Here is a 20,724-nt window from a genome sequence, read left to right on the forward strand (position 1 = left end):
GTTTTAGCAAGTAAATCAAACATAACCTGGAGTTTTGCAGAAGCATCCAAAGGCAACATGGTGTTTTACAGTGATATCACTTTAAGTCACTGAGATCACATGAATACAACTCACGGGAAGATGTGTTCACAACGAGACCCCAAACTGTAAAATGTTTGAATAGCAGCCCATTGGTAAACTCTTCAACAGGAGCAGAGGACTGTCCTGAAGGGAAGAGGGAAAAGATGGTGAGGCCACTGTGTGAGAGGAACGATTTGAGGAAAGATTTGAGGAAATATTTTGTAACTCTAACACCACTTTATGAATACTCTGGCACTGCTGGTGCGAGTATTACTCATATTTTCAGATTGATTCACTACCAACACAAACTCTCCACATGAAGCCATTGAACACATCAGAGACATGAAAAGGACAGAAAAATGTCAAGTTTACAGTTTCCAATATATTCCAATACAATTAAATTCCAGGTTGAAGAACTGGGATCTTGAATTTTTATTTGCAAACTAATGACTTCACTTATTTTTCACTCACCCGGCTCAGCAGAGGCCTGTCCTGCCTCCACCACAGCAGTGGGCTGGTGGGCGTCTTTGTAATAAATCAGCAGTTCAACATCTCTGTCAAACTTGTGTCCTGCAGCCAGCTTGACCTGCACACCACAAACACATTCATATTTATTCCTCAGCAACAAGTAACAACCACACACAGCAGACACATCAGCACTCTACCTACCGTGGCCTGGGTTTGATCAGTGTTGAGGTACTGCAGAGGGTCCAGGGAGCAGTTGGACTCTACTTTATGGATTGGACGAGGAGAGGAGACAGAAGAAACATCACTGGACAACCAAAACTATTTTACAGCTATTTTAGTTTAAAACCATAAAAAGTGACAGAAAAGGAATATGTTTGTTTTTGTAAATATGCTCTTGACTTTTATGATCTATGGATGGTATAATGACAAATATCAGTATAATGAGGAAAACATCATTTTTGCCTCTCTCTTTTTTAAACAAACCTTTAAAGTGATATAAGATTTTATGTCAGCGCGAGTTAGTGAGTGTTAAGTAATTATAAACCTCTTTATGATCTAACTTTTTGGAAAAAATAAGGGAAACTCCACATAACATTTTCTTAATTAGTTAAAACCATTTACTGATATAAAGTCATGACGTTTGGCCAGCTTGAAGATGGAGAGAAAGACACTCTTTTTTTATTAATCCTTTATTTATCCAGGTAAAAAAAATCTCATTGAGATTAAAAATCTCATTTCCAAGAGAGACCTGGCATCATGGCAACAAAAGTCACATACCACATCATCTTCTCGTCCTCACAGGAGAAGTCAGATTCCAGTGAGGTTAAAAAGCTACAGAGAAACAGGTCAGTTCTTAAATCGACGTAATGATGAGTCAGAATGTCAGACATTTAAACTCTTCAGACTTTTAATCAGCTGTTGTGTGAGAGATAAACCCTCCAACCAGAGTTTACACATTGCTAAAACACATTGAATGTTAAGGTGTTGCCATGGTAAAATATCTATAGAGGTCAAAAGTTTGACATTTCAGCTTCACTTTTTATCCAGCCTGTGATTTGGTTTTATTTGAATACAAATTTTGGTAAATGGTTAATTAAGACTGATTATGATGAATTGAAAACTTGAAAAATGTAATTAAATAAAAACACTTATAGACATACATGGTTTGCTCTCCCCTTTAAAGTGCACTTTAGTCTTGTTCATTTTCAGCTGCAAACAAACAGAAATGTGAGTAATAAATATTTCATGATCTAATCTGTGCAGACAAAGAAGTTGCTGGTGTTGTGAGGCTGGTGACAGCCCAACATATGTTTGAGGCATTGGAGCAAACAATTTTAAAAAATGTGGATGCCTCTCTGCCCCAAACTATTGCAGCTCGTTGGAGGCTAATTCCTTCCCGAGCTCCAGCTCCTCCTGGAGCTCCAGCCCCTGCTCGAACTCCAGCTCCTCCTCCAGCTCCAGCTCCTCCTCAAACTCCAGCTCCAGAACAAAGGAAACCTCGAAGGGTTGTTAGACACCCTCCAGAGGTGGACTTTAAAGGGCTTATCATGGGGTACCTCCTGTCAATTGACGAAAAGTTAGGGGAGGAGCTTCAGCCAGTCTCTGATCCTTCAGAGACTCTCCAGCTGAGCCTCAGCTTGCTGAGTCAGGACGACTGGTAAAATGATTTTCTACTGTTATCATTAATTATTTTCAATTTAATGTGAGGATGTGAGTTTTAAAACTATTTGATGTTCCTACAGGAAGAAAAAGAAAGAGGGGTTGCGATACATCCGCACCCTGGTGCGGCATCACCAAGAGGAGTTGGAGTTAAACCTCCGTAGAGTTTGCTTGGGGGTGACACAAGAGGTATACCAGCTGTTTTTCTCTACATCTGTCTTTATGCCACCCTCTTCTGTCCATGTTTGCAAGCGTGCCCTGTCTCATGCATCTTTGTAACAAGTTTGATTTCTAACTGCTGAAATTTCCTCTGATTCTTTAGATTAAAAACAATCGCTCTTGTGTCCTGTGCGGCACTGGACACCGTAATATATTTGTGTGTACACCTCAGAGAGAGGATGGACAAAGAAGCTGAATGGACCTGTGAGAGTTTACTCCAGGTGTTTGTAAGGGCAAATGCCAATATGCTCATTCAGCAGCATGCCAAGGAAGCTCTGACCGCTCTGGTTCACGGTTGCAGCCCGAGTCGCTTTCTAAACAGCCTGGTGACTATGGGTTTGAAGTAAGTTCACACCTGTGAAGAGTATCTGTGACCCCAGCATCACAATCAGATCAGGTGAAAATCAAACACACTGAGTGGATTTGTCTGTGTTTCCTTCCTCAGACATAAGAGCGTTCTCGTGAGAGCTGGTGCCGCACTGGGGCTCCTTATAATCAATAAATTCATGGAAGCAGAGAAAGTTCTGTCTGCAGGACGGATTTTCACCAAATGCTTCCTGTTGGCTGTCAGTGAACTGTGTCAGGATGCTTCCTCTGAAGTCAGGTCAGTGTGAACTTTTAACAATTATAGGCTGATATTTCTATTTTGACTTTCTTTTGATAAATTCTCTGCATTTACTTAGAAACTAATGTGCTGATTAAAAATGCTTCTCTCTGCAGAGCTCATGGAAAGGCCATCCTAAAAGACCTGGTCAAACAGAGGAAATTCAGAAAGATGTGGGAAGAAAGCGTCTCGGATAAATCCCGCTGGGAGGTGGAAAGAAGACTCAGAGACGTATTTCAGAAATAACAGACACAGGTAAGCCACACAGCATACATGAGCAGCCTTCAAATTAATAAACCACTTTGAAGGCTGCTCATTTCTGTGTGGTATTTTCAGAAATTTCCCACATCACGTCTGCTTCAGGTAAGTATATATGTCATTTAAATATTTAATATAACATTCACAGTAATTAAATATTTAAAATGCACAAAAAACACTCACTTATCCACCAACCGGTCGAAGCAGATGGCCGCCCTCCCTGAGCCTGGTTCTGCCAGAGGTTTCTTCCTGTTAAAAGGGAGTTTTTCCTCTCCACGGTCGCTCATAGGGATCAATTGGGTACAATAACTTTGTTGCTTTTTGGTCCGTCACATTGACCAAAAAGCAACATGTTCTTAATAGAGTGGCAAGTGAGTGTTTTACATTTTCCATCTGTGAACGGTAGCTTCTACTGCTCATTTATTGATTTGGCACCAATTTGGCACAAAATAAAGAAAACTTTAAACGACAACAAATGTTCTCGTCTTTCTTCAAGTCATTTTCAATAAACAAATTCAATAAATCAAATTGCATTCAGTTATTCTTGTATTTCCTCGCGTAATTAGTGGCTATCTAGTCAGTAGCCCAAAGTGCAATATGTTAGCTACTAATAATATCTTTGTATTGTTTTTCTTTGGACCGATGCTCACATCGATGCTTCTGTTTGTTGTTGTGGAAAAATAATTTAAACATCGAAACCAAACCGATTTTCTGAGATTTATTTTAAGAAATTTCAAACCTCTGCAAAGGGATCAATAAAGCCGTCGTGTGGATACAATCTTGTCTATTCAGTGGTTGGGAGTGAAGTTCTCACCTTCATGTAGGCACCAGCTTGATAATTAAGTGTGTCAGCAAGACCAGGTATTTAAGGAGCGGCTGTGGCAGCAGCCAAAGTAACTGCTGTTTCCCTTTCAAGCTTCCTAGTTTTTCCTGGAGTTCAGCCTTCAAGTTGATTCTTCCCTCCCTTAATTCAATTTACTTATTTGTAAGCTACATGTATGCTCACTAACAAAGCTAAATGAGCTAAAGCTAACGGTGCTCTTTAAATTTGAAGAAAATCCAGTTCACTTTCTTTTCTCATCAGTCCTCTCGATTGTGTCTTGTAGCAGGTTTTTGGCTTTAACACATCAAAGATCTGATGGGTTGAGTTGGCCATAAGGCTCGTCAAAGTTTAATAGTGGTGGCTTATTGGGAAAAACAGTCCTGACAAAGTCAATCAGCCCCTCCTCCCAAACATTAATGGATGATGCATGCATGAATACTCAGCAAACATCATCTATAAAAAAGGATCTGTATGTTCTGTATGTTCTGTATGTTCTGAATCACCATAAAGTTGCTAATAGCAAGAACACAACACAGCCGGGGGTCTGCCACTCTTTGTTTATTCAGATCTCTTTTCACACAATACTCTTGTTGCTTCTGAGCCTCTCGTTTTACTAAAGGTTATGATGGAGCAGCAAGACTGAACCAGTGGCTGGATAACATGAGGAGGAAGGAGTGGAGACCTGCACAAACATCATGTCTTTAAAGTGCTCGCTTTAAAACAGAATGCTTTCTAAGAGTGAAAGTTTAAGAAAATCTAACTGTAATATTTAACATGCCTACTCTCCTTTCCCCCTATTTGTACTAATTTAGGGAGCACAGCAGTTGCAGCCATTTTAAGGTTTGTTTTTTGTTTTTTCTCAGGCGAGGTCATCTGTCAGAGGGGCAAGAGGCAATATTTTGGTAAGTACTGACACAGAGGTAAGTGACTCTCCAGGTTTATTAAAGAAGGAATCAGAGTTTGGCAGTGCTGTTAAAAATTCAAAATGATTAAATTTAAAAAATAGAATTTCTTTCATTTCAATATTAGAAAACCAGACTGTTTATATTCAGTGTTATTTATGTCATTTAAATTTAAATGCTCATTTTTGTTTTGTGTGTGTTGTTGACGAGTATTAAGACTAAGACACAGATTATTTTCTGTCCCAAGGAAGGTCGATACGTTGGCCTTTAGCCAAAAGCAGACTCAATAAAAAAAGATATTTTCACGGGAATACAAAGTTTCGTTTGTTACAGGAATCTTAATCACATGAACGTGGGTGAGAAACACTGGCAAGGACTCCAGTGTAACAGAGGGAGAGCTTGGTTAATAATGGGCAGGACACACTGGGAGCAAAGGTGAAGCACAACAACAGATTTTGTTACTTGTCTATGAGCTCCTGGAGTAAACCAATGTGCCAGGTTGGGGAAGTTTCACTCTTGGTGTTTCTAATTTATATGCAATTGACTGAAGCATATACATATTGAATTATTCATAGGACTTTGTACAAAATATAAATGTCTTCCATGTGTTATATTGTGGTTTGATGTTTGCATATGTGGATGTTTTGTTCCTCGTTTGGTTTGCTTCCCCCAGACTTGGGCTATTCCAGATGCTCACCTGAATGATAGAGAATAAAAAGAAGCCAGTTGCTGTTACAGGGGTTGGGTTCTTTGGTGTGTTTTGGTGGGTACACTCATGCTTTCATTAATAAAGATTACTAGATGATAAATATTTTTGCAGCCTCGTGCCATTTTGTTTGAACCTATACGTGACTGCTGGCCAAACTGATATAAATAGTAAGTGAAGTAAATAAACTGCCTGTGGCTTCTCAGGAAGTCCTGCATTTGGGTCCTGTTATTCACTCAAACCTGACAATAACACATCACCCTGTTTTATCCACAACTGTAAATTTTCGGAGACATCCTGTTACATTTACTGAGATCAGCAACAGACTTGCTGAATTCAAACCTCAATAAAAATGTGAAAATGACTCAGCTTTTCCTTCTTTTGTTTTTACAGCATTATGGACTATAAGTTAAAGCAATTAATGATGCAGTGAATGATGGTCAAAGGGTTGATCTTTACACAGAGCACGTCTGTCCCTTTTTATTAGCCCATTACAATTATTCCCCCATCACTTTAAAAAGGCAACAAAACATGCATGAAACATTTCTTCAGAGATGTAATTCAGTTTTAATTATATAGCGCCAAATCAACACAACAGTCACTTCAAGGTGCTTTATATTGTAAGGTAAATACACTAAGTAATACAGAAAAAAAAAAACCCAACAATTGAATGATCCTCTTTGAGCAAGTACCTGGCAACAGTGGGAAATAAAAACTCCCTTTTAACAGGAAGAAAGCTCTGGGAGATCAAGGCTCAGGAAGGGGCAGCCATTTGCCACAACTGGTTAAGGGAGAGCGGAGCAGGACAAAGGAAACACACTGTGGAAGAGAGACAAGTTAGTGTCACAATCTAAATGTTGAAGTTGGTCGACATTTTCAGATCAGACTTATGGTCTTTAAGCCAAGTTTAAAATTTGTTTTGAATGTCCTTGGTGTAGTTATTGATGCCATTTCTTTTTATGACAATCTGTTCTTAAATTGTGTTTTATTTCTCACAAAAGTGAAAAGATTATGGAAGAAAGTCGAGCCAAAGAACAGAGCTGGCTCTTAGACTTTGAGTATAGGAGGCCCTCAGCAGAACTTTTAAAGAGAATAAGAAACACAGAAAACCGTAGATAAGGAGGTGTGCTCTGACAGTGCAGCGCAGCACCCAGAAAGCTATTTGGCATTGGCAGAGAAGACTTAGGAAGTTATTCAGGAGCAAAACCCTGGTACTCAACTTTGCTGCTCAAACCTCAAATATATTGATACTTTTACGCCAATATACAATTTATTTCCAAAATTGTTACAACAAAGAAATAAAAAACCAAACATAGATTTCATAACTTTTTATGCTAATTATTATTTCAATCACTACAAAACAGGCAGTTTTTGAAAATTCAGATGTAACTCTAACTACAGTCATGAATAAGCGAACATGAATGGAGACTATGTGCTGTGTTAAGACGTTCAAGCAGGGCTCTAGAGTGCGACCAATTTGGTCGCAAATACGACCAAATTTTTCAGTGGTGCGACTAAAAAGAAATATTTGGTTGCACCTGTGCGACCAACTGTTTGGGTAGCAAAAAATAAAAAATAAATCTGCAACCTTCCCTGTGGTCAACAACATACATTTTGCCCCTATCGTGGACTAAACCAATCAGAGATAGTAAGGGGCGGGACCTCTCTGATTCGCCGTGGTCCAGATGAAGGTGCAGGTGGAAGTGGGAGGAGTAGCTTGAATAAAGCGATATCAATTCATTAAATCCTGAATGACTTTTAAATATAACTGTGTTTTGCCAGAAACGCCAGATTCTCAGATTAAAGCTCACAAAACCATTTCAACAACAACCAAACAGCAAATGAGAGCAGGTACACGGATTCACACAAAGACGTAAACACAGACCCGACGCATCAGAATCAGCTTTGTCTTTCTCGGCTTTCTCACCTGACGGCCTTAGACGGACACGCTGTCGGAGCTCAGCGATTCTGATGCGTCCGGTCTGTGTTTACGTCTTTTTGCGCTGATTCTGAGCTGCAGGTTTTGTCTCTTTCAACCAAAATTCATCGAGCCAGCAGCAAAAGAAGCAGCAAACTGCGCTTCACATTTGATCAATGTCGTCATGAATTTTGCTGTTTTGCTTCCACGACTATTAAAATCACACTCCATGCACAGCTAGCTCTCTCTCTATCTCTCTATATTATATAAATTATTATAAAATTTGTGTGCGCCTAACTTTTGTGCCGGTATGCCTAACTTTTTAAAGTTAGGCGTACTGGTACGCCCATGGCAAAAAGTTAGTCTAGAGCCCTGTCAAGGATCAATCGGTGTCAATTAGCAGAATGAAAGTGTTTCATGGATAAAATTGTAACTCCTGCGAGAGAAACAGAATGACGTTCTGTATAGTTTCATTTCAATTTGGCCATAAAAATATTACTTTTGTTTAGAAGATGGTGTAAACACTGTAAATAGTTATTTTAAAAGTTTTGCTCTATTCACTCCAATTCACTGAGGACCATCTTGAAAATGTCCTGAACTGAAGCCATTTTCCGAACTATAACAGGAAGGGAAAAGACTCTTCTTAGATTGGTTTTGGTGTTTCTGTGTGAAATCAGTAAAAGTATGAACATAATCGCCATCTAGTGGCAGAGAAAAGGAATTAAAACACTTTGTGAATGAGCTGCCACAGCAGTGGTCCAATCTTCTACTGTGTCAGGAGTATTCAGACAATTTTGACATACTTTTTTTCCACAATGGTAAAACCAATATTAGGTACATAATTCATGACAAATAAACATGTAAAAGGGGTTGATGATATAAAACAGCTCTGTATCAAAGGCAGTGTGGAGTAAGCAGACCTGCTTCTGTTCACTCTGAAGATGAAGTTACTTTAAGAAAACCCTCAGAGTCCCAGAGCTTCTTTCTTCACGCTGCAACCCAGCAGGACATTTCCAGCATCCACACACTCTGACACACACGGTGCTAAAAACACAAAACAGATATTAAAATAATGATTGTGGGAGGAAAGCTGTAGAATGAAACAGTTTTTTAAAGCTGTTATTTTATCTGTTACAATCATTGCTAGTACCATTGTGAGCACAGAGCCACGAGGCAGCCTTCATAGCCAGAAGCTCCCACTCGTCCTTTGCATCCATCTTGAAACCATGAAGCCAGATCAGAGCCAGAATGGTGGCCCACACTTCACTGCTGGTCTAATTCCCCAAATCAAAATCAATCAAATAAAACAGACAGAACACACATTTTACTTTCTACAACCAGTAATATTACATATGTTTGTGTACTTCTTTGTCACACGGGGTCACCAAGGTGGGCAGCTCTGCATATTTGATTTGGCAGATTATTACACTGGATGCTCTTCTGATGAAATCCCAAACTGTGATATCATAAATGCTCTAAAATAATGTGCTGACATGTTTTTACAACAACTGATGAGGAAAATAATTTCTGCTGCCGTGTGGTTTCTGGATAATATCAGACGCTGGTGCAGCTCAGTGGGAGGTTAGGAGTGTGATTACCACCAGTGTTTTAGCTTCTGATATGCAGATGTTTATTCTCAGGCTGTGAGGCAGGCCTACGTTTAGTTTGACTTCATTTTATTTGTTTTATGGTGTGTTTTTAATTTTATCATGTGTTTTTGTTCAAATTATAGAATCAAATCTGTTTTATCTCACATCATCATTTTGTGTTAATATTTAAATTGACAGCAGTGCATCTTTTCAGGCTTTGACTTTTCCACCTCCTCGTTGGTCTGTCCCAGTGCAGCAGCCAGAGCTGGATCAAGCAGCCAGCAGCCAGACGCCTCCTGCAGGGAGACTAACTGCAGCAAAGGGTCTCTGGGTGGCTGCTCAGGCACAGCAGCTGGAAAATCTAAGATGCAATAAAAACAAAACCCGATTATGGTGCTAGATGACAAACAGAACTCTACATGATAACTCAGTGCATAAAACACCGCACTGTAAACTATGCAACAGATAAATATTATGTTTTTCACTTGAAAATTACATCTTAAAAATGTAATCATTACATAAGAGCTCCACATCAAACACATTAATCACATCATCTTTGTAGTGAAATAGCTGATGACTCATTAAACGTTTCCATGCAATTTATCCACAGTGAAAAATATCCACTTTGCTGGATCTGAAAATCACGTTTTCCGAGATCAGACGAGAGCGGGCGTGTTCAGTTCACGTGCTGCTCTTTGGCAGTTTTACAGATTTTATTCTGAACATCTTTCTGAAGTGACTGGTTTTTGCTTGTATTCAGCAGAAACTGGAAACTAATCCAACTTGCTGAATGTATTTACACAGTCTTGTTTGCCTCCAGTGCAGTGTCTTTGTCACAAATGTGAGAAACAAATTAAAAGGTGATCATGCCAAAAGGTAGTGAAATTAATACAAAATTGTGAAGGCAAAGTGCCAGAAGAGTAAATACATGGTCACAAACTGTGTATCAGGTAAAATTGTCTAAGTGAGGGTTATGCTTGTGTTTTACTATAACACCATCTAGTGGATATCTAGTGCTCATTGTTCTTTGACAAATACTTTCAAATAGCTTCACAGTGCAAAGCAACCAGAACTGAAGGCAGATACAGTAAAGGCCTCGCAAGGGAGGAAACAACATTTGATATCTATGAGTTCTACACTCCAAACGGTCAATTATTAACAAAAAAACTTGCTTGTTCAATCCAATTTGAGCCTTTGAAAATGGGGGGATTGTATGAAAAAGGCCTAACTCCTGAACGAGCATTTTCAAGGATTTCAAGCACCTGTACCTGTTCAATGTTCACTTGAAAGACCCCCTTATAAAGTACTTCTAGCTGAAATGATGAGGACAAAATCCGTGCTGCTTGTTTGTGAAAAATCTGAAAGTTGTGGCTGTATAGACAAACACAGTGAAAAATTTCTGAAGTCTCAGTGTCTCCCTGTGTGTTGATGCAGAATGTGTGCACACAGAAGACTCAGTGCCAGTTATCAATTTAGTTATTTATTTTTTGCACTGCATTAGATAACATCAAAATAGTGTTTTCAAAAATGACAATAATATTCCCAATTGTGTTATTTTTATGTTGTAATCTTTATGAAAAAACTTAAAAAACAAACAAACAAAAACAAAACACCTACCTCATAATCTTTTGAGTCTGGTATATGGCGGGGCGCTGTGGACACCCAAGTTTGTGAATGCAATAACTCAAGAACGAGACAATGTAGAATTTTTAAATTAATACCATGGTAGCATTTACTAAAAATCTCTGTAAGGTTTAAATCTCAGGGACCTTGACTTCAAGGTCAGAGCTTAACTTTTCTAAAGAAAAGAGGATTTTCCCATTTATAAAACATGTATGTCTACTAGGAGGCTAAAGGTTAGCACTATATTTAAAAAGAGTTACAAACAACAATTAGATGATGCTTAAAGCTGGTTTATTTAATAAACATCCAGTTTATTTCCAATTTGGATCAAATTATGTCTGATTGAAGGACTGATGTAATGGTAAGTTGTCCGCTGCTCCGCTTTGAATATTGGTAAGAACTTGACACAGAGATTACTTAATGGATTTTAAGCAAAATTGTGCCTTAGTTCAAGAACATATTCATCAGTTGTTTTTATGTTTTTAGGCTTTTTTTCCCTTTTCAATTTTCACAAGAATTGCTAGTTCCCCTAGAGTTTTGGCCACCTCAACAATCAAGTGATTCCCTATGAGCAAGCAATGAGCGACAGTGGGAAGGAAAAACTCCCTTCTAAAAGGAAGAAACCTTCGACAGAACCAGGCTCTTAAAGGGACAGCCATCTGTCGCGACTGGTTGGGGTGGGGGGAGTGAAAATTAAAAAAGACAAAAAAGCCAAAGTGATCATTATTGGAGCAGCTTAATTAATTCTTGCAATGTAATCTGCTGTTAATGGCTTTTTACAATCCCTGTTTGTGTTTTTGTCATTTTTGTCCGTGGTTGAAGCAATGCTGGAGATTGATTCTCTATGATCTTTCTGTTTTGAAGGCTGCTGAGAGACCACAAGGTTTGGTCCCCGTTTGCTACTCATGTCAGGGAGAACTCTTAGAGAGGCCAGGACTGAAAAAGGGGTGGTGGAGAACCTCCGAGGGTGTTATGCGCTGGTTTGGATCCAATGCTAACATCTCTTTGATTAGGCTGACAAATACAGTTTGGATTTTTTCCTTGCCCCACATTATACTCAGCATTGGTCCAAGGTCATCGAGGCACTTAAGTGTTATGGATCGAGTGTCGTTGGACTGATAATCTGTTTCATCTTGAAATTGTTTTTCGGTCTTAAATGTCCAGCGTTGTCCGTTGTAGTTGTCTTTTATGAAATAGTTATCAGTGTAAAAGCCAGAGTCTAAAACATGATCTGGTGGCTGTCCCTGGGTCTGTATGATGAATTTCAAAACATCATAATCATTTCTCCCAGGGTAGAAAGGATACCCAGTAGCAAGCTCCACAGCTACCAGCCCCAGGGACCACATGTCTATTGCTTCATTAAATAGACTACCAATCATAACCTCAGGTGCTTTATAACCAACCGTCCCCACACAGTCACCAGGAATCACTGTAGATGCGGGACATGCAATGCCAAAGTCTATAAGTTTGACTTTGATGGGACACTCATAGCGGTCCACAACCATTATGTTTCCAGGTTTGAGGTCAGCATGCACTATTCCCACAGAACCCAGGTGGGACAGGGCATTTGTGAGTTGATGTAAAATTGGCCTGATTTCGCTTATGGGGAGACCCTGGTTTTCCGGGTCCTCTATGTAGTCCCACAGGCTTTGGTCAAGGAGTTCAAAATTTAAGCAGATGCGGTCACCGTCGATGAAAAAGTCGTTCCATTGAACAATGTTGCATCTATCTGCATCCAAGCCTCGCAGCTGCTCCAGGATGAGAATTTCCATTTTTGCCTGTTGGAGAATTTTAGGGTTATTTTTGTTGACTTTAATAGCAACAACTTTGTTGGTTTTTGTATTGCAACATTTGGTTACAATACCAAAGCCCCCTTCTCCAAGGAAACCCTCGACCTCGTAGTGACCTCCCAAAAGGGTCCCTTTAGATATTTCAAGATCATCTATAGAGGAGGATGTGTTGGCTGATGCGTTGACGTATTCTTGTTGAGAAAATTCTTCTGAGTATTGGGAACTGCAGCTGATTTTCTGTGATTCTTCTCTTTTGCAACTAGAAGGCTGCTGAGAGACCACAAGGTTTTGTCCCCCTGTGCTACTCATGTCAGTGCAGGGAGAACTCTTAGAGAGGCCAGGACTGAAAAAGGGGTGGTGGAGAACCTCCGAGGGTGTTATGCGCTGGTTTGGATCCAATGCTAACATCTCTTTGATTAGGCTGACAAATACAGTTTGGATTTTTTCCCTGCCCCACATTATACTCAGCATTAGTCCAAGGTCATCGAGGCACTTAAGTTTTATGGATCGAGTGTCGTTGGACTGATAATCTGTTTCATCTTGAAATTGTCTTTCGGTCTTAAATGTCCAGTGTTGTCCGTTGTAGTTGTCTTTTATGAAATAGTTATCAGTGTAAAAGCCAGAGTCTAAAACATGATCTGGTGGCTGTCCCTGGGTCTGTATGATGAATTTCAAAACATCATAATCATTTCTCCCAGGGTAGAAAGGATACCCAGTAGCAAGCTCCACAGCTACCAGCCCCAGGGACCACATGTCTATTGCTTCATTAAATAGACTACCAATCATAACCTCAGGTGCTTTATAACCAACCGTCCCCACACAGTCACCAGGAATCACTGTAGATGCGGGACATGCAATGCCAAAGTCTATAAGTTTGACTTTGATGGGACACTCATAGCGGTCCACAACCATTATGTTTCCAGGTTTGAGGTCAGCATGCACTATTCCCAAAGAACCCAGGTGGGACAGGGCATTTGTGAGTTGATGTAAAATTGGCCTGATTTCGCTTATGGGGAGACCCTGGTTTTCCGGGTCCTCTATGTAGTCCCACAGGCTTTGGTCAAGGAGTTCAAAATTTAAGCAGATGCGGTCACCGTCGATGAAAAAGTCGTTCCATTGAACAATGTTGCATCTATCTGCATCCAAGCCTCGCAGCTGCTCCAGGATGAGAATTTCCATTTTTGCCTGTTGGAGAATTTTAGGGTTATTTTTGTTGACTTTAATAGCAACAACTTTGTTGGTTTTTGTATTGCAACATTTGGTTACAATACCAAAGCCCCCTTCTCCAAGGAAACCCTCGACCTCGTAGTGACCTCCCAAAAGGGTCCCTTTAGATATTTCAAGATCATCTATAGAGGAGGATGTGTTGGCTGATGCGTTGACGTATTCTTGTTGAGAAAATTCTTCTGAGTATTGGGAACTGCAGCTGATTTTCTGTGATTCTTCTCTTTTGCAACTAGAAGGCTGCTGAGAGACCACAAGGTTTTGTCCCCCTGTGCTACTCATGTCAGTGCAGGGAGAACTCTTAGAGAGGCCAGGATTGAAAAAGGGGTGGTGGAGAACCTCCGAGGGTGTTATGCGCTGGTTTGGATCCAATGCTAACATCTCTTTGATTAGGCTGACAAATACAGTTTGGATTTTTTCCCAGCCCCACATTATACTCAGCATTAGTCCAAGGTCATCGAGGCACTTAAGTTTTATGGATCGAGTGTCGTTGGACTGATAATCTGTTTCATCTTGAAATTGTCTTTCGGTCTTAAATGTCCAGTGTTGTCCGTTGTAGTTGTCTTTTATGAAATAGTTATCAGTGTAAAAGCCAGAGTCTAAAACATGATCTGGTGGCTGTCCCTGGGTCTGTATGATGAATTTCAAAACATCATAATCATTTCTCCCAGGGTAGAAAGGATACCCAGTAGCAAGCTCCACAGCTACCAGCCCCAGGGACCACATGTCTATTGCTTCATTAAATAGACTACCAATCATAACCTCAGGTGCTTTATAACCAACCGTCCCCACACAGTCACCAGGAATCACTGTAGATGCGGGACATGCAATGCCAAAGTCTATAAGTTTGACTTTGATGGGACACTCATAGCGGTCCACAACCATTATGTTTCCAGGTTTGAGGTCAGCATGCACTATTCCCACAGAACCCAGGTGGGACAGGGCATTTGTGAGTTGATGTAAAATTGGCCTGATTTCGCTTATGGGGAGACCCTGGTTTTCCGGGTCCTCTATGTAGTCCCACAGGCTTTGGTCAAGGAGTTCAAAATTTAAGCAGATGCGGTCACCGTCGATGAAAAAGTCGTTCCATTGAACAATGTTGCATCTATCTGCATCCAAGCCTCGCAGCTGCTCCAGGATGAGAATTTCCATTTTTGCCTGTTGCAGAATTTCAGGGTTATTTTTGTTGACTTTGATAGCAACAAATTCGTTGGTTTTTGTATTGCAACATTTGGTTACAATACCAAAGCCCCCTTCTCCAAGGAAACCCTCGACCTCGTAGTGACCTCCCAAAAAGGTCCCTTTAGATATTTCAAGATCATCTATAGAGGAGGATGTGTTGGCTGATGCGTTGACGTATTCTTGTTGAGAAAATTCTTCTGAGGTTTGGGAACTGCAGCTGATTTTCTGTGATTCTTCTCTTTTGCAACTAGAAGGCTGCTGAGAGACCACAAGGTTTTGTCCCCCTGTGCTACTCATGTCAGTGCAGGGAGAACTCTTAGAGAGGCCAGGATTGAAAAAGGGGTGGTGGAGAACCTCCGAGGGTGTTATGCGCTGGTTTGGATCCAATGCTAACATCTCTTTGATTAGGCTGACAAATACATTTTGGATTTTTTCCCAACACCCCCTTATCTTCAGTAGTTGTTCAAGGTCATCGAGGCACTTAAGTTTTATGCATCGAGTGTCCTTGGACTGACAACCTGTCTCATCTTGAAATTGTCTTTCGGTCTTAAATGTCCAGTGTTGTCCGTTGTAGTTGTCTTTTATGAAATAGTTATCAGTGTAAAAGCCAGAGTCTAAAACATGATCTGGTGGCTGTCCCTGGGTCTGTATGATGAATTTCAAAACATCATAATCATTTCTCCCAGGGTAGAAAGGATACCCAGTAGCAAGCTCCACAGCTACCAGCCCCAGGGACCACATGTCTATTGCTTCATTAAATAGACTACCAATCATAACCTCAGGTGCTTTATAACCAACCGTCCCCACACAGTCACCAGGAATCACTGTAGATGCGGGACATGCAAAACCAAAGTCTGTAAGTTTGACTTTGATTGGACACTCATAGCGGTCCACAACCATTATGTTTCCAGGTTTGAGGTCAGCATGCACTATTCCCAAAGAACCCAGGTGGGACAGGGCATTTGCGAGCTGAAATAACACTGGCCTGATTTCTGTTACTGGGAGAACCCGGTTCCTCCGGTACCGCATGTACTGCCACAGGCTTTCATCGAGGAGTTCAAAATTTAAGCAGATGCGGTCACCGTCGATGAAAAAGTCGTTCCATTTAACAATGTTGCATCTATCTGCATCCAAGCCTCGCAGCTTCTCCAGTATGTAAATTTCCATTTTCGCCTGTTGCAGAATTTCAGGGTCGCTCTTGTTGACTTTAATAGCAACGACTTTGTTGGTTTTTGTATTGCAACATTTGGTTACAATACCAAAGCCCCCTTCTTCAAGGAAACCCTCGACCTTGTAGTGACCTCCCAAAAGGGTCCCTTTACATATTTCAAGATGATTTGAGGTGAAAGTCATCTTGACTGAAATGTGTTTGTTTGCTCAGTGAATTGGTGAGAACGTTTAAAAAAAATTTCAGTGACTCTGAAGAGGTTTACAAATACTTTCAAATATAGCTCTGGTCGAACGTTTGAAGGCTGCGAACAAACTGACTAAAACTTGCTGCTCCTGACCCCTATTTATAGAAAAACTTCAAAGGCTCAAAGGCATGTGCTTGTGACATCATCACATGTCCTTGTGACATCATCACATGTCCTTGTGACATCATCACTCTTCATGAATCAGATTGTCACATGACATTTTAGAATGGGGATGTTTTTTTTTAAAACCGTTTTCAAATTTAACCCTCTGTGGTCCAGGGTATAATTGGCCGTTCTTGACTATTTTTGATTTTACCTCTATATTTCACCTTTAAAATATGTTTTTCTTGCCTTATTTGGCACCATTATTTTCAGCACAACCTCAAATATCTCAAAGTCAAAGTCAACTTTATTTGTCAATTCTGCCACATGTACAGGACATACAGAGAATAGAAATTTCGTTACTCTCAAACCCTAGATGAAATAGCAAATGAACATTTAAATATAAGAGAGTGATTAAAAAATGCAAATAAAATAATTAAAAAGTAAAAATTTAAATAAATACAATACAATTTAACAAGAAAGCTATGCAATATACAATATACAATATTCAGGTAAGGGTAAATGACATTGAGTGTAAACCAGGCAGAGTAGTGCAAATAGGCAAATAGTGCAAATGGAGATCTAGTAATATACGGTTAGAGATAGTATAACAACAAAGTCTTATGAGGTAATGGCAGTCCAATGCTCCACAAAGTGACTGGTAACTGGTGCAGGCCAGTGAGTGAGTCAGAGAGTGTGTGTGTGTGTATGTGACAGAGTTCAGTGAGACCATGGAGGAGAGGAGGGGAGAGGGGGCAGAATCGGGAGGGAGTTAAGCTTCCTGACAGCCTGATGGATGAAGCTGTCCTTCAGTCTGCTGGTCCTGGCCTGGAGACTCCGCAGTCTCCTCCCTGACGGCAGCAGCTTGAAGAAGCTTTGCATTGGGTGCGTGGGATCAGCCGCTATGCAAAGGGCTTTTTTAGTGAGACGGGTGCTGTAAATGTCCTGGAGGGAGGGGAGAGAGACACCAATGATCCTCTCTGCAGCTCTCACTATGCGTTGGAGGGTTCTATGACAGGACGCATTGCAGGCTCCAAACCACACAGTGATGCAGCTCGACAGGATGCTCTCGATGGTGCCTCTGTAGAAAGTGTACATGAGAAATTTGAGTTATTGTTTTCATTTTGGTATACTATATTAGCACAGTTGATCTAAATTAATAACACAATAAATTGTGTGTGCATCTCCTGTTTTGTCATGGTTGTATGTCCCGGTTCGTGACAGGCTGCATGAGCTCATCTGGTGGGAGTGTAGTACTGTAGAATTTCAGGCATAAAAACGTGGTTTTCACAGACCTTGTCACAGGGTCTGAGTTGGAAGATTTTGGTAAAGCTTTGTCCCTGAGGTAGTTGAAAAACCCCAGTTGGGTAAAGCGTTTGGGTTTTTTTGTTAACAGACATGCTTATCTATTTAGTTGGTGTTATTTTTTCAGCTAAATTTTTTAGTGCAATTAGCACTTTCAGCATCAATCCATAGCAATGTGTTGTATTTTTCACATTGTCTGTGTGTAAAATACATATGTAAGCATAGATTACACAAAGGATCCTGCACGCCAAGCTGGATACAAATAGAAATCCCTGGAAACAATTCTTTCTGCGCTTAAGAGCAGCTTCCTATTGCAACGCTGGAGGATTTGTCACCATTACTGGATACGCTGCAGAAGCACAGCAAAGCAGTGACTGTGTGGAGTCGAAAACTATTACACCAACTACACTACACAGTCACCCACATTACTCCCTCCAACAGAGGTGGACAACGTCTTTGGGACAACGTCACAGAACACAGAAACGTCACAGGGCTTTGGAGCGTGACGTTACATGAGGCGGGCCACGCCCCCTGCCGCCATCACAGTAGGCCAGACAAAGGATACAGCTTCAGCTATGGTACGTGTTGTGTAGTCGGTTGCAACGTTAAAGCTCACGATCGTGAAGGCAAGAAACTGGATTAATCTTTTCATCGTTTTCCATCCTGGCGGCAACGTGAGGGATCCCATGTATCCACCAAACAAAGACGCCAGGCATGGATTGCAGCGGTGAGACGAGCGGATATCGAGTTCCGTGCAATCCCCAGCTTTTTGTTGGTTTGCTCGCGGCATTTTCTCTCCGGTGAGTTCTAAAGTAATTCATATCACTATCCGATTGTTGAGTCTGACGTCACTAGCCGTGTCTGGGCCTAAACTCTGCTGCAGGTCCATATATCAAATGATCACTGTGGCATTACTGAGAGTTAAAACACTGTCTTAAGTCTTTCATCTTTAATAAAATTATCAGCGTTCTGCTCTACCAGGTGTAACAACTGAGTTAAACATCCAGGCATCCATGACAATGGAATTTATGACATATGAGTTAGAAGTTAGCAGCAAGTTAGCTCGCTAGCTTCTATCTAAATACAATATAGCATGTCCTGACTGCGGGGTTTTGGAAACAAATTAAAACGTACAGCTTTCTTATCACTTCCAACATAAATGAAGACAGAAAACTAAACAGCAGTGACATTTGTAGGGTTACTGAACTTGGGCTAGCTGGTATATAATGATGTGCTACGTGACCGCTAGCGACACAGCTATGTTAGCATAATATAAACACGCTAACTTTTTTTCCACTCGATAAAAGTTAACGTGAGTGTTCTCGGTGGTCAGGAACAAATGTAATCGCATGGCAGGATGCTGTAAAAGGACCAAACTAAAAGGCTTTTAGTGGGGGTTTTTTCAATGCGCTGCGGTCATAGATAATGAGATAAAACATGCTAATGTGTGATGCTGCAGAACCACGTCATGTCGACTGAATAGCTTTTGATTTGGCATTATTGCAGGCAAACCAGCATATGAAATGGATGTAACAAATCCAGTGGTGATGGGAGTGACAGCGTCACGGAAGCTGAAGGGCAGACGAAGGACTGTGTGTGCAGTCAACAGGGCAGAGCAGAAATAAACCGGCTGTTGGAGGAGAACAGACTGCTTCGAGCACAGTTGCAAAAGACAGAGCTGAATGAAACTTTCTTAAAGGACGATACCGAAAAAGTAAGATATTACACTGGACTATATTGTTATGCAGTCTTAATGTCCCTCTTCAACACTGTCAAAGATTTCCTGCCAATATCGAAGAAACTGACAGGTTTCCAAATGCTCTTACTCACACTAATGCGTCTGAGACTTGATCTTCCAGTCCAGCATCTTTGTCATCTATTCCATGTGTCGCACAAAACACTGTCTTCTGTCTTCACCGATACCGTTGATGTTTTGGGCAGACTGACAGAAAGAAGGATGACCTCAAAAAGTGATATAGTCCAGACAGAGCTTACAAATGATGGGCCATTTGCTAAACCTGCAGCACACACTGCTTTCTATGTGAAAGAACCATTCTGTGAGAAAAACTCTACTGCTCATTTGATCTATGACCTCTGAAAAACAGTTCATGATTTCCATTACTATTCAATTATATAAAAAAAGTACATTCCCTGGGTTATACAGCACTGATATGCAAAGCTTAATTGTATATCTGTAACTCTAGAACTGCAGTATTTATAGTTTTCTTAGTTTAATATTTCAATTTCATATTCTTCTTCTAAGTATAAAATCCCTTTTGTTATATTTGTCTCGTTAATTTAACTGAAATACACTGAAAATTGCTCACAAATTAAGGTTTATGTGTCAATACAAATGCAGGTTTTATTGCTGGGAGCTTCCCGTGATGCACTGACTATTTCTTCTTCCATGACACTAATGTTTTGTCTTTGCTTCATCATTTATGTACTGTACTGTATCCCCAGTTTTCCAGCGAGGGCTGCGTACATTTTGATTGCATTAACGTTTTTATCCAGCCTTTATGTGCAAGCTTGAGCTGCAAAATTCAAATGTAGTTACTGACAGGCCAAAGTGCAACAGGGAAGAGATTAAATGGGATCAAAGGGAGTGGCATTATAAATTCCTTCCTTCCTGAGATTCAAATCCTCCAATCAAAACGGTGCCAGCAATGCAAAGACAGATTTCTTTAAAAGATTGGACACAATAACAAAGTCAGTCGTTTATTTATTAAAGCACTGTTAATAATTTTAGTTGCTGCTATTTCAAATAAATGTTTGGTACAACAAATTTCTCCGTGTTCTGTCTCAGGCTTTATTCGGGCCCTGGTACTAGAGCTATGGTCTGTTCTTGAGTGCAGCAGTGACGACATCAGAGTGGTC

The 20,724-nt window shown here is 40.5% G+C and overlaps 2 protein-coding genes and 3 long non-coding RNA genes across 6 annotated transcripts; 1 reads left to right on the forward strand and 4 right to left on the reverse strand.

The window, feature by feature from the left end:
• Positions 1 to 57: 57 nt before the first annotated feature.
• On the reverse strand, positions 58 to 792 carry LOC146693584 (uncharacterized). The gene is made up of 3 exons (XR_014923819.1): positions 730 to 792; positions 532 to 646; positions 58 to 204 (listed from the first exon to the last, which is right to left on the reverse strand). It is a non-coding gene; the product is annotated as an uncharacterized LOC146693584 (long non-coding RNA).
• A 39-nt stretch (positions 793 to 831) lies between these two features.
• On the forward strand, positions 832 to 6,112 carry LOC146693585 (TOG array regulator of axonemal microtubules protein 2-like). Of its 2 annotated transcripts, XM_085478642.1 has the most exons (7): positions 832 to 1,373; positions 1,792 to 2,185; positions 2,271 to 2,376; positions 2,510 to 2,749; positions 2,852 to 3,010; positions 3,127 to 3,265; positions 3,347 to 6,112. In XM_085478642.1, exons 2-4 carry the CDS (start codon positions 1,836 to 1,838, stop codon positions 2,600 to 2,602), a joined length of 549 nt encoding a protein of 182 aa, XP_085334768.1. In that variant the 5' UTR covers positions 832 to 1,373; positions 1,792 to 1,835; the 3' UTR covers positions 2,603 to 2,749; positions 2,852 to 3,010; positions 3,127 to 3,265; positions 3,347 to 6,112. The 2 variants fall into 2 exon arrangements, with proteins under 2 accessions (XP_085334768.1, XP_085334769.1); XM_085478643.1 differs by lacking the exons at positions 832 to 1,373; positions 1,792 to 2,185; positions 2,271 to 2,376 and having other exon boundaries at positions 2,460 to 2,749.
• Positions 6,113 to 6,139: 27 nt separating this feature from the next.
• On the reverse strand, positions 6,140 to 9,334 carry LOC146693586 (uncharacterized). The gene is made up of 3 exons (XR_014923804.1): positions 8,768 to 9,334; positions 8,538 to 8,661; positions 6,140 to 6,518 (listed from the first exon to the last, which is right to left on the reverse strand). It is a non-coding gene; the product is annotated as an uncharacterized LOC146693586 (long non-coding RNA).
• Positions 9,335 to 11,103: 1,769 nt separating this feature from the next.
• LOC146693587 (uncharacterized) lies at positions 11,104 to 16,536 on the reverse strand. Its single transcript, XM_085478582.1, has one exon. It carries the CDS (start codon positions 16,376 to 16,378, stop codon positions 11,738 to 11,740), a length of 4,641 nt encoding a protein of 1,546 aa, XP_085334708.1. The 5' UTR covers positions 16,379 to 16,536; the 3' UTR covers positions 11,104 to 11,737.
• Positions 16,537 to 16,831: 295 nt separating this feature from the next.
• Positions 16,832 to 18,982, reverse strand: LOC146693588 (uncharacterized). The gene is made up of 2 exons (XR_014923820.1): positions 18,078 to 18,982; positions 16,832 to 17,623 (listed from the first exon to the last, which is right to left on the reverse strand). It is a non-coding gene; the product is annotated as an uncharacterized LOC146693588 (long non-coding RNA).
• Positions 18,983 to 20,724: the final 1,742 nt, after the last annotated feature.

Source organism: Copadichromis virginalis, linkage group LG14 (genome assembly GCF_057382275.1).
Source record: "Copadichromis virginalis isolate Kocher_CV1m ecotype Utaka linkage group LG14, C_Virginalis_male_GT1.1, whole genome shotgun sequence".
Classification (NCBI taxonomy): Eukaryota; Metazoa; Chordata; class Actinopteri; order Cichliformes; family Cichlidae; genus Copadichromis; species Copadichromis virginalis.

Bases quoted from the DNA above. Each gene is read 5' to 3' on its own strand.
- LOC146693587 (XM_085478582.1), bottom strand. From the start codon at position 16,378: ATGACTTTCACCTCAAATCATCTTGAAATATGTAAAGGGACCCTTTTG.
- LOC146693585 (XM_085478642.1), top strand. From the start codon at position 1,836: ATGTTTGAGGCATTGGAGCAAACAATTTTAAAAAATGTGGATGCCTCT. The intron at 2,186-2,270 runs GTAAAATGATTT...ATGTTCCTACAG, and splicing joins TTGCTGAGTCAGGACGACTG to GAAGAAAAAGAAAGAGGGGT. The intron at 2,377-2,509 runs GTATACCAGCTG...CTGATTCTTTAG, and splicing joins GCTTGGGGGTGACACAAGAG to ATTAAAAACAATCGCTCTTG.